The 12,130-nt window shown below is 38.3% G+C and overlaps 1 protein-coding gene across 2 annotated transcripts in view; it reads left to right on the forward strand.

Annotated features, from left to right (window-relative positions):
* The window catches only part of prr35 (proline rich 35), a 33,175-nt gene extending 23,215 nt beyond the window's left edge, over nt 1–9,960 (forward strand). For both annotated transcript variants that reach the window (XM_052021807.1, XM_052021808.1), the window contains exons 2-3: nt 915–2,671; nt 6,323–9,960. In XM_052021807.1, the coding sequence (XP_051877767.1) occupies nt 1,062–2,671; nt 6,323–7,304 (2,592 nt within the window). In that variant the 5' untranslated portion in view covers nt 915–1,061 and the 3' untranslated portion in view covers nt 7,305–9,960. The remainder of the gene's footprint in view (nt 1–914; nt 2,672–6,322) is intronic.
* The last annotated feature ends 2,170 nt before the right edge of the window (nt 9,961–12,130 follow it).

The following is a 12,130-nucleotide window of genomic DNA, read 5'->3' on the forward strand; positions in this document are numbered from 1 at the left end:
GTTAAGCTTTCCTGAGAGAAACGGTTGTGAGTCATTAACACTTGGTACTATAGAGTGAGTACTCCTAGGAACAGGTGTTATTCTTCTGCATTTTTATGCCTGGAGGCCATGGTTTCACTTCATACTTTGTCCTGTAGTCAAGCGTAAATAATGAACGGTGGCAGGTAAGCAGAAATCTGAACATGATTTGCCATCTTTTGTTAAAGGACAAAACAACTATTAAAGACCTTTGTGATTGAACCATCAACACTGAACTCACAACTGCACCCTGTTGGCTCATTTTCTTTAAGGAAAGCATTTTTCACAGTTTTGTCATCTTGCTCAATGTGTATAATAAATTTACATCAATGTGTTAAAAAGTCAAATGCATTTTTGCGAAATAATGTAAGATTAAATGTGTTTTAAATACTAATCTAAGCATTGAATTATTTCCTCAAAGGCAGAAGTTCAGGCTTCTGAATTTGCCCTGTAATGATTACATAGTTAAAATAGCATTAACATTCTGCACGTTGTTTCCCTCGCCGCCTAGTGAGGAAAGTTGGTATCCTGTATGTTAAGTTGCAGAAACCAGTAGGGTTCAAAGTTTGATTGTTGGTCCGTGTTGCTTTGGTCTCACTTGGATCCTCTTGTTGGCCTCAGTGACTTAGGTTAAGAGAGTATAAGGAGTAAATCTATCTGCTTTGTCTATTTTCACACAGGAGAAATTGGCATTTAGGTAAGACAAATAGATGGTACTTATGGCATTTATAATATTAACTGAACTTTTCAAAGAAAACGTATTTACACTTAAAGAAAGAACAGTTATGATTGAAAATAACTACTTGTCAATGTACTTTACAATCATAACTCTGTTATTGTGCTAAACTGAGAGTTTTATTTTAAATATTTGTATTAGCTATATACTTATCTTTTAGGTTCTGGAATGTATTCTTGAAAGGACCAATAACAAGTATTCCATTGCCGATCAAATGTGTCTTTCTAAACGTGGAAACCAACTGAGCTGAAGCACATCTTTGACATATCAAAAAGCAAAGACATTTCTGCAGTATTCCACGAATAAAATGTCCAAAGACGAGGTAACCTGCAAGATTAATGCAGTTTGTAAGCATAAGGAACGCAAGCCAAAGAAGCCGCATTACATTCCCCGACCCTGGGGAAAACCATACAACTACAAATGCTTTCAATGTCCTTTTACCTGCATGGAGAAATCACATCTTTACAACCACATGAAGTACAGCTTGTGTAAAAATTCCCTTTCACTGCTAATAGAGTCTGATTGGCCCTATAAGAAGAACAACTTTCTCAATTCTGATCTACGCTTGCTGCAAAGTACTGCAGAGCGGGGTCGATCTGGAAAACACAAAGAAGAATTGGAACGCAGTGACATTTCCATTGCAGGTGATACTTCAGTCAAAGATGCTGATAGGTGGGATGCCTGCAAAGCCAGCATTGAATTAAGTGCAGATCTGACCATTTTAGAAAGATCTGATAAACGTTCATGTTCTTTAAGAGAAAGAGAGAAATTTGGCTTTGCTACTGAACAGAAAGCAACAGATGACTACAAAAAAACACAGGAGCCAAGATGTTTACCTAGCACTGACATACAATCTCCCTCAAGAAGCAAAATGGCAAAACTGAGCAAAAAGGCTGAGACTGATTTCATTATAACTGATGTATTTTCCCTGAAGGACTCAGTCATGAAGAATAAGATTTTACCAGCTGCAGGACTGGAAGCCAAGCTGAAACAGTACAAGCATCCTAAGAACTGTGTGAGCAGTAATGGAATTCTCATGGAACAGTGGAGGCTGGTCACATCTGGGCAGAGAAAAAACACAGCTGACATTTCTTCACCATGTACTGATACAAATGTAATTCCATGCTATCCACCACCAGCATATAGTGACTACCAAGAGCCGCAGGGACTGAATCTCTCTGTGCTGGGGGTTAATTACCCCGTGAACCACAATCTGTTCTCCTGTTTGAGTCCTGGGATCACTTCCAATGGAACAACACCTGCACAAATGGCTCAGCTGCCTTTTCTAACCTCGTCGGCTCAGTTAGTTCACCCACAATCTGGGCATTTGCAATCCGTACATCTTCCAGGAAGATCCCCAGTTCCATCCAGATTCTTCTATCCCCTGTTACTTGAGCAGACACTCGACTCAGTAGAGAATAGATCAACAACCGGGAACAATGACCAGGAGCCAGCAAATTCAATGACTCCAAATATTCTTACACCACGAACACTAGATGTCCCCAATAAAGCATATTTGCATAAGGTTCCTATCCTAAGGCCTCATGTAAGTAAACCTTCTGGTCAGGTGGAAAGGAATCTGGTTGACTCCAGTTACAAGTCCCTCTTATCACATGATGCTGAACAGAAATATTCAGCACAAACCAGGGAAAATACCATAATAACTCACAAAAATGTATTCGTGTACAAGTCACCAACTTGTAAAAACTCAAGAGATGCTGAAGACATGTCCAATAAACCTCAAGCCATAAAAAATCAAGACACTACCATGCCTGTTTCTCCAAGAACAAGTGAGAGTTCAGCAAGCTTTGTAGAAAATAAAGCACAGTCGTCACCAGACTCAAAAGAAAACCCAAGCAGGTCAACATTACTGTTAGGTTCTCTTTCCGCAGAAAATGTGAAGCAATCAGACAACAGGTCAGTGCACAGCTACTACAAAGTGTTCATTTTGGTGGCAATTGAAATATATTTCAGTTATTGCTCTAGCTAGGTGGAATATGTTTCCTCCCACCCCTCTTAAGTATTCACTTTACTTGGGTACAAGAAAACATGTAATAAATAAACAACAGTAAAGGATTAAAATAAATTGGAAGCCAGCAGGTCATCGAGGCATAAATCAAGATGGGTAAAGTCCCTGTTTCTCTGCTATTACAAAGTAGTGGGAAGCATAGTGTCATGGAGTTATACAGAACAGAAACAGGCCCTTTGGCCCATGAGATATCTATCTATACTAATCCCATTTACCAGCACTTGGTGTGTGGCCTTCTATTCTTTGGTGATTCAACTGCTCATCTAGATGTTGTGAGAGTCTCTGCCTCCACTGCCCTCTTAGGCAGTGCATTCTGATTTCCTACCATCCTCTGGGTGAAAAAATTCTTCCTTGCATCTCCTCTAAACCTATTACTTCTTAGACCCATGTCCTGTGGTTACAGATACCTTTTGCAATGGGAGAAAGTTTACTACTGTCCGCTCTATCTATTCCCCCACTTAAATTTGTGCACCTCTGTCAGGTTTGCCACTAGCCTTCTCCACTCCAAAGAAAATAAACCCAACCTATCCAGTCTCTCCTCATAACTGAAACATTCCAGCCCATACTACATCTTGGTGAATCTCCTCTGCACCCTCTCCAGAGCAAGCACATCCTTTCGATACTGAGGCAACCAAAACTGCACCCAATATTCCAAATGTGGCCTCACCAATGTTTTAAAAAGCTGTATCATGACTTGCCTATTCCTGCTATTTAAAATATAAGAGGGACCAGGAGGTAGTGGAATCTCCCTCAAGACAACTAGGAATAAGATTCTCTTCCAAAAGTTAGCAGAATTGTAAATGGAATTTACAGCAAGTGACATATCTGAATAACCCTCAGGTACAACAACATCTCAAGCAATGTCACAAGGCAGAGGACAAGGGTCTGGAGAGTATCCAAGACAGGATAGGAATGAGATGTTGAAGATAGAAAAGGAAAGGTTCCCTTGAAGGGTTGTGAATGTCGAAAGCAACATAACAAGATGGAGCTGTAGGGAGGAAATTCTATACAGCATGGACACTCCAATAAAAAAAACAAATAAATGAGCTGTGAAAAGTTGGGTAATTCATGAAATTTACCAAGAGAAGCAAGTGGATGAATGGATTAGGCAACCTTATTTAATAGTTGACAACTTGAAATCATTTTTTATTCTGCTCTTGATAATCTGGATTCTAGTAGTGCTGCAAAAGTTGTTGCATTTCAAGATCAGTGTTTCTGAACAAATAATTTCCCAATATAAACATCACTACTTTAAAAAACACTGAGTTTGCATTTATCCATTCAATACGATTGAAGAACAGACAGTTAAATGGGAAAATGTACAAGAACGTTAAAGTAAAAGAAGAAATTCCTATGGTATCCTGCCTATTGCCAGATTTTTTTCAGCAATGATGTGGCTTCAGATAGAAGATGCAACTTGAGCAGCAGGACTTTCTTGTTTTCTCCCTAGCACCTACCACATCTTTAGAGGATTGCAGGGAAGTTTGAATATATGCTTGAAAATGTTCCATCTGCCTATCCTGATGCTACTTATCAGGATTAGTAATGTTAAAGTTAATACTAGCCAATGAAGTATGTAAATAATGTTCATAATTTTCACTTGTGGACCGTGAATCTTGCCAAGAGTATGGTTATTTGTGAATGTAGCATCAGAATTTAACACACATTAGTAATTTTTCTCTCTGCTTTACCATTGGAGATATTTGATTTTATTTTCTTGCAGTGCACCAGGCATCTCCAGATAGGAGATTAGATCAAAAGACTAAATGGGAGATTTCTGTCTCCACAGACTTGCTGTAATGTGTGGGGGAATATTGCATATCACTTATTGAATTCTGCTGATTCTAATTCCATTGAAATCAATTATTGCATAATATATCATAAGATTCTTTAGAAAACGTTATAATTGCTCAAGTGTTAGAAAGAATCTATATTTACACTACAGTTTACGACTTCAGAACATCGCAAAGTATTCCATAACCAATTAAGTGGAATATGGTCAATACTGTACTCTAAGCAAATGTTGGAGCCTCCAAGGATCCATACTCAAAAATGATTAAACTAACCAGATAATCTGTTTTAATGACGTTGAACGAAAGATAAATGACAACTGGCAAAACAAATCTTGAAGAATGCAATGGGATTATTTACATCCAGCTGAGGGATCAAATGTGTCAGTTTTATGTCTCAGGTAGACTATAGCTTCACCCTGCCAATACTACTATACTAGCATCTCAATCTAAATTTCATGTTCTCTAAAGAGTCATGAATCCAAAACTTCTGAGTTAAAGGCAAAACGAAAGGCAAAAGTTTTATTCTGAAGCAAAGTGAGGCATTGAAACACTCTCAAATTTGGAGGAATATTGGAAATTCTTGGCCCATCTTAGTTTCAGAAGAGCCAAGAATATTATGCTTGCAGATCATTGAGAAGCGAACTACATCATCTCCATTCCAGCATGCGTGCTGTTACCATTTTTCATGTTTTCATTTTTTAGTGAAAACATAATGAATACATAATAATTTCCTTGCCATTATGTGGGAGTAAAATTCCATTTTGGTAGAGGTGCAGAATGGGTGGTAACAGATTGATTGTCTGTCATTTAATCTGCCCAAACTTCTTCCTCATTAATGGCTATTGAGACACAAGTGGTGAGATTTCTGACAGTCAATGTTGTTCTCCCAGTCCTGCCTCTTCCACTGCAACCAGTTGAGTGAGTGGGAGATGAGAGGAGAGGGTTGATAATGGAATGTGGGTTTGGTTCCTGAATTTATGCCCACTTCCAGCAGCATTTTGAAATCAGTAAATGAAAACTTAGTTATAATTAGGGCCTGCTGAAAGTTCCCCTCCCATATGCCCATGTGTCACATTTAAGAAAGAAAGATTTGAATTTGTATTAGCCCACTTATGTCCCTTACAGGACGTTCTAAAGCACTTTAGAACCAATCAAACTGTTGTGATGCAATAGGTACAATTGCCAGGGTGCACACAGCAAACTCCTTCAAGCAGATAATCTGTTTCTGTGATGTTGGTTAAGGGATAAATATTGGTCGGGTCGCCAACTCTCCTGCGCTCCTTCAAAATTATATCATGGGACCTTACATACACATACCTGTGAGAGCTGATGAGACCTCGACTTAATACATACATCGTCCAGAGAGTTTTGAGTCTCCAAAGTGGGATCTGACCCTACAGCCAACTAGCTTAGCAGCAAGAATACTACCAACAGAATCACAGCTAACACATTTTTTTGTAAATATGAAGCAATAATATCAGGTTTCTTGGTGGCAGTATTCAGCTTGGTTAAAATATGATTTTACAAGATAACTTGTAAAAATGGATTCAAAAGAAGATTTCATAGAGATATGCACTGTGCCTAAATTACTTACTGGTCTTGTATACCAGTTTGTTTTTTACTAAGTAGACATGAGGAAAATAACCAAATACAAAACATAGAGTTAAGATGTTCACGATCCAATTTCTGTTTAGTTCAAAAACTAAATTTCTTTTGCATAACCGTGACTTCAAATTTTCTCTCCAGTTCACCACCTTGCATTGAAAGCATTTCTTCACCTTACCGAAAGGTGCTTCCTTATTGGAACCCAGAGCCTGAAGAAGTGATGAAAGAAAATCAAAGGAGCAGCTTAGAGTTTAGACAATTGTCCCCATCTGCACGTTCCCCAGGAACTAACAGCCTCAGCAATTCTGGTAAAACCCCAGACTGCCTTCAGACAGACAAAGAAAAGAATGGCTCTGTGGTGCTGATAAATGATCTTTGTAAAGTGATCCATGAATATCAAGATGTTGAAGAACAACTTTGCTTAGTGGATAATGAAGATACACCTGGACAGAAACAATTGAGGGGTCAACTAACTAAGATTAGGAAGGAATTGTTCCATATCCGCCAGGCATTGGAAAAGACATCCAAACAACATGAAGGACCCCTGGACCTCTCAGTCAAAAAGTCACTTGATGGGATTGTGAAGAATCATAAGAACAGTGAATACTCTGAAGATATATTTGAAAATTGTGACATGCAGGACAAAAGCTTGGATAGAGTGGAGCAAACGGATAGCAAGTGTATAGAAAGCACAATCAGTAAAGTGAGACCATCACAAAACTCTTTTGTCAGCAGTGACAATAAATCATTAGATTTATGTGTGAAAGTGCACAAGTTTGAAAGACCTAGAACCTTTTCAGAAATCAACACAGTTATAACTAACAAGGCAGATATGATTAAAACAACCAGCCCTCAGCAGCCAAGAAGCATTTCATCAGAGACTACATTTATAAACAGAGCAACAAAATGTGAAGCAGACTCCAGCGTACCTCTTAGTGCTGATGGAAAATTAAACTTACAGCCTAGTCAGCTGCTTCCAGTGGCTGAGGAGAACTATACCAAGGGTGAGACCTTGAAAAGGTCACTAACAGGTGAAAATCAGAATGAGGGGGAAAAGTTGTGCATGCTCAGCCCTTTAGTGGCAGAAGGGTTAGGATCAATAAAACAGAACAGGATAATATGAATCCAGCAATGTGAAGATGAAAGCACTGTGATTAGGTTGGTAATTAGACAGGATAGCCTAATTAACACCCAGCACCAGAACAGATCGGTACAATACCTAAAATAGATTGCAAATATGTTGAAATTGGAACTTTATCAAACAAGAAATAGTAGAGTGCTATTTGTTAATTAAAGTAAAGCACTCAAGCTCCCATAAACTGAATAATTTGATATGTCCCATTCATCTCATACTTCAACTGCAGTACATATTCTGTATTTTCGCGTAAACATCCAGTTGCTCTGATCTTTAGCATTACTGAATACAAACAGATATATCTGATATGCTTATAACCATTATAATTTCTCCATTTTTCCCCTTATTCATGCACATGTAGAGAAATTTACATATTTTGGGAGAATTACAGGGCAAAGACTGTGGTGCATCTTACATGTTCTCAGGGTCTGAAATAGGTGTCAAAGTCACATTCAGGAGTGAGTCAACAAATGGATGGAGCGTGCATGCTGCCACCTTGCCCCATGTTCTCAACTACCTTCTATGGTAGATACCTGCAACATCATTTAAATATACTATCATATCCCTTTATCTGAATTAGTGCTCCCACATCAGTGACTGCGTTCACCCAGCACATCATGGTGTGAGTATTCAGGAAACAACTTTTAGGGGTGGTAATTAAGGAAATCCTGCTTGTTATTAAGGTAAATGGCGGGAGAAACTATGCAGGGCCTGTCTGCATTCTCACCAGATGTCAACTTCCTCAGACCCCACTTGCCCAGAATGTCAATAACTTGCTCTTGAAATAGAGGCAGCATGCGGAAACCTGTAGCAATCCGTTTCTTGCCGTTTAATGGGGTCTGCACATTAGGATAGAATGGCACTCTGGGTGTGTGAAAGCTGGCAACAATGTACAGATGCCAGAAAATAGTTAAGTGATCAGCAGGTGCAGATGTAATGGCAGAAGTTGAAGGATCTGAAGTGTGCCACAGTGATTTATAGGAGATTGTTGGTATTTGACAGCAGGAATGGTGGAGCAGCAGATGGGGCAATACAGTTCATAAGCTCTGTATGTATTAGTTCTGAAACCATTGCTCAGTTGGACCAGGCAACTTTCCTGCATGTCTTCCTAAGACCTGGTAGACTAAGGATGCTCCGCTTTCTGCTAACCGCCTTCATCAAAACCTCCGAAGAAATGTTCAGAAACTGAAGAGGCATTGCAGCTTCTGCACTGGTCATTATCCACAATTCTCAGTGAAAAGAACTTTGTCCATTTAAGAGCTACACTCTGTCTTCAAGTGATGCCAGGATTGCATGAAAATAATGAACCCCATGAGCAAAAGAACAATTCAACTGGCAGCCTGCACATTTTACTTTAATTGATAAGTTACAGAAATGAGTCCTCTTTGTGGCACTGTGATATATTTGTTCTGTGCATGAAAATGTACTCTGACCAATTTCTACTTTCATGTCTTTGAAAATGCATATATCGGCTTTAAACACTGATAATTCTTCTGTAATTTTCAAACTCCAGTATTTAACATATATTAAATACACAGCATGCAGTGAGTGTTTATCAGTGGGAGCTGAGTGGCTGAGCCATCCTAAATAATGCTGGCAATTTCTCCATCTGTCATCTGTGCTGAAGTCAGTTTTCATAATTACCTTACACATCAGTATGACCAAGAACCGAGTGAGGAAGGTGACTGTGAGCCAGCGGTAACTAAATCACTTTGCTGCCTATACAACAGTGAAGGAAAGCTACTTAACCCATTGGTGGCCAAAATAAATGACTCCATTTGCCTCCAGTGGTAGCAAGCATTGGTGTTTATAATGGCAAAGTGGCCAAGGAACATTAATTTTGTTTTTGGATGACACCTTTCACAACAGCTGTGCTGTTGCATTTACATTAAGAATAAGTAGCTGACAGTAGACTCGCTTCTTGAACTGAGATATAGGACATCTTTTGGGCTGTAAGCAACTATTCAGATGCCCAACAAATAAAGCAATTATAAGAACATACCCTAACTCCCAGATATGAACGAGAGAGGTAGGATGAATAAAAACAATTCCAACAGGAATAAAGTAACCGCTTGGTGTCTGAATGATGTTACAATAGTTTCTTTTTTTAATATATGTTGTATATTAAAATGCATTTGAATGTCAGTAACTAATTTGCTAATGTTGGGAAATATAGATCTAACTGTATGTAAGATTTCATTTTTAAGATCCCTCCTTTGCCCACATGTACTGTCTTATAATTTAAATTATTTATTCTTTCCACAAGCATTTATCATTTTGATATTACAATTGTTAACATAAAAGGCACTATTATGATATAATATTCAAAATTGAACATGTTACAAGAACATAGGTTATGTTCCCACTATACAAGTTCTTAGGGTGTATTTCACTTACAGTATGTCAATGCAGAAACCAAAAAGGCACTTTATGATTAAAATATTAATTGAACAACTATTTATTCATGCAGTGTATATTAAATTTGATTATTGTAGGTTAATTTTGATAGATTAAGCATGCTCTTGACATGAATTTCACATACAGGAATTTCAGCTTCACTTCCTTGTTCAGTAGCAATTATTCCGTGTGTCTTATTTAATGGATAGTTATTTCTTACTTTGTGATTTTAACACTGGTAAATAAATATGAGAAGTGATAACAGCCCTAAAGATTGGATGGCAATGTTTTTATCTGTGTACTTGTACTACTTTTAGAAGTGTATATATTAAGTGTTTGCATGGACAATTTCCCATTAGAAACAGAGAGAATATGCATTCCACACAAGCATCTCACAGAGTTAGGAGAAAGGCTCCAACTGCCCTATATTTTGTACCTATAAATGTCTTACCATTTGGAGTGCATTCTTATAAACTTTAATTTTATTCTATTACATTTAATTCCACACAGAGAAATTCATGACTTTTTCATTCATTTAAATGTTCTGCATTGTCATGCTACCATATTGCAAAATTGAACCTTAAAGAATAGATTTGATATTATTGTTCTTTTGTTACTTTCTCCTGCTGTCTGCCACCATATTTTTGCCACACTTACCTGTAGAAACATCAAAATTATTAGTGAGCTGTGTTTTGGGCACAGTGTTCAGCACAAGTACTGCAATTGGACATCCAGTGAATTTGGAAGAGAAGGATTTAGACAGGATAAAGAAAGGCAGATGTGTTTGCAACTTGTACATTTTGCACCCATTAAGATTTGGCCCAGAATCCAAGTATTCATACTCAGGAACACCTGTTTACCAAGTATTAAGAGATCTGTCTTCACAATCTATACTTCACAAGAGAAAGTGTCACTGAGTCACACCAAGATGTAGATTGGATCCATCAGATGTCAGTCTGATCATTACCTTGAATATGATTGTAGCATTGAACTTGTACGTGGCTGCAATGCATATAGCAATCACTGGTGACTTTTACAATGTTATTCAGACATCAGTCCTTTGGTAAGTCGAGAAGAGATGGAAGTTTTGTTTATCAGGGAAATCATATTACATTGTACGTTTCTCTACAGAAAGACACAAGTCAGTTTGAACTTTCACCACACTAGAAGTATCTTTTAATAATAGTCTCAACAGTAGCACAGAAAGTCAAACTTCACCTGTGTTTTTTCTCTCTATCATGGTATTATGAATCTCATTGGGCTCATTGCCCGAATGCTGGATGCACTCAAAAAGGAATTGGACAAACACTTGCAGAGCAATAGTGAAAGTGCAGGGATGTGGGACCAGTTAAGCAACTCTTTCAGCAAGCCAGCATTATTATAATGAGATGAATTACCTATTTCTGTGCTCTTGCACTCAATCATTCTATGGTCTATCCTTGCTTTCTGCTTAATTCTTCAACTATAAGTTACCCTTCAGTGAAATCATCCATACACAAAACTTACTGCTCTAAAATTACAGTGACAACACTCAGTACCACCTCTCTCAACCCCTGAACTTTCTGATTTTATAGAAACATAGAAAAACTACAGCACAATTCAGGCCCTTCGGCCCACAAAGCTGTGCCGAACATGTCCCTGTTTGCTCAACACTGAGACATCATTTCCTCCAACCATGTGTTCAGAAAAACAATACCATTATCTTTGAGATCTGGCAGAGACTTTATGATGCCAACCAATTATTTTACCATCCCTGGCCAACTTTTCAAGCTTAACTGATGTATTACGTCAGCATCCAAAGTGACCTGGACCACAGTTTCCAGCCACATATCCTGTCTATCACCAAAATCACCCAGTTGTCCCTCTAACAAAGACCTTGAGATAGTTTCATCTAATAGGTACTGTAGGTCTTAACAAGTTCTTAAAGGAGAAAAGGAAAGTGGAAAGAGAAGTTTAGGGAGGTAATTCCAGAGTTTAAAGCTTTAGTGATTAAAGGCACAGCAACAAGTGGCAGGATGTGGGAGTGGCAGATGGTTAAAATATGAACCCTACCTCAACCTATCTGTGGCTGAAACTCTTTTAAGTACTCCAATGTTCTCCAAGCCAGCTTCTGATTGCCTGTCATTCATAAACTTAATTTTATCCAAAACTCTACTGCATGTGTCCCAACTCATACCAAGACCCATTTACCTATAACCCTGTGCTTGCTCATTAATATTGGTTCCAGTCTCAAAATGCACTGTGTTCAGATCCCTCCATGGCTTCAGTGTTTTAATGCCTTCAAGGCACAATTTAATTTTAAGCTATTATTGTTCTGTGATCGCTGAAAGCCTAAATTAGTGTTTGGGGGTTTGGAGCAGTGTGGGTGTGCTGCAGCAAATTACATGAATTGTGAAAAAAAGATTGAACAGGCAAGA

This window comes from Pristis pectinata, chromosome 8 (assembly GCF_009764475.1).
Source record: "Pristis pectinata isolate sPriPec2 chromosome 8, sPriPec2.1.pri, whole genome shotgun sequence".
Lineage (NCBI taxonomy): Eukaryota > Metazoa > Chordata > Chondrichthyes > Rhinopristiformes > Pristidae > Pristis > Pristis pectinata.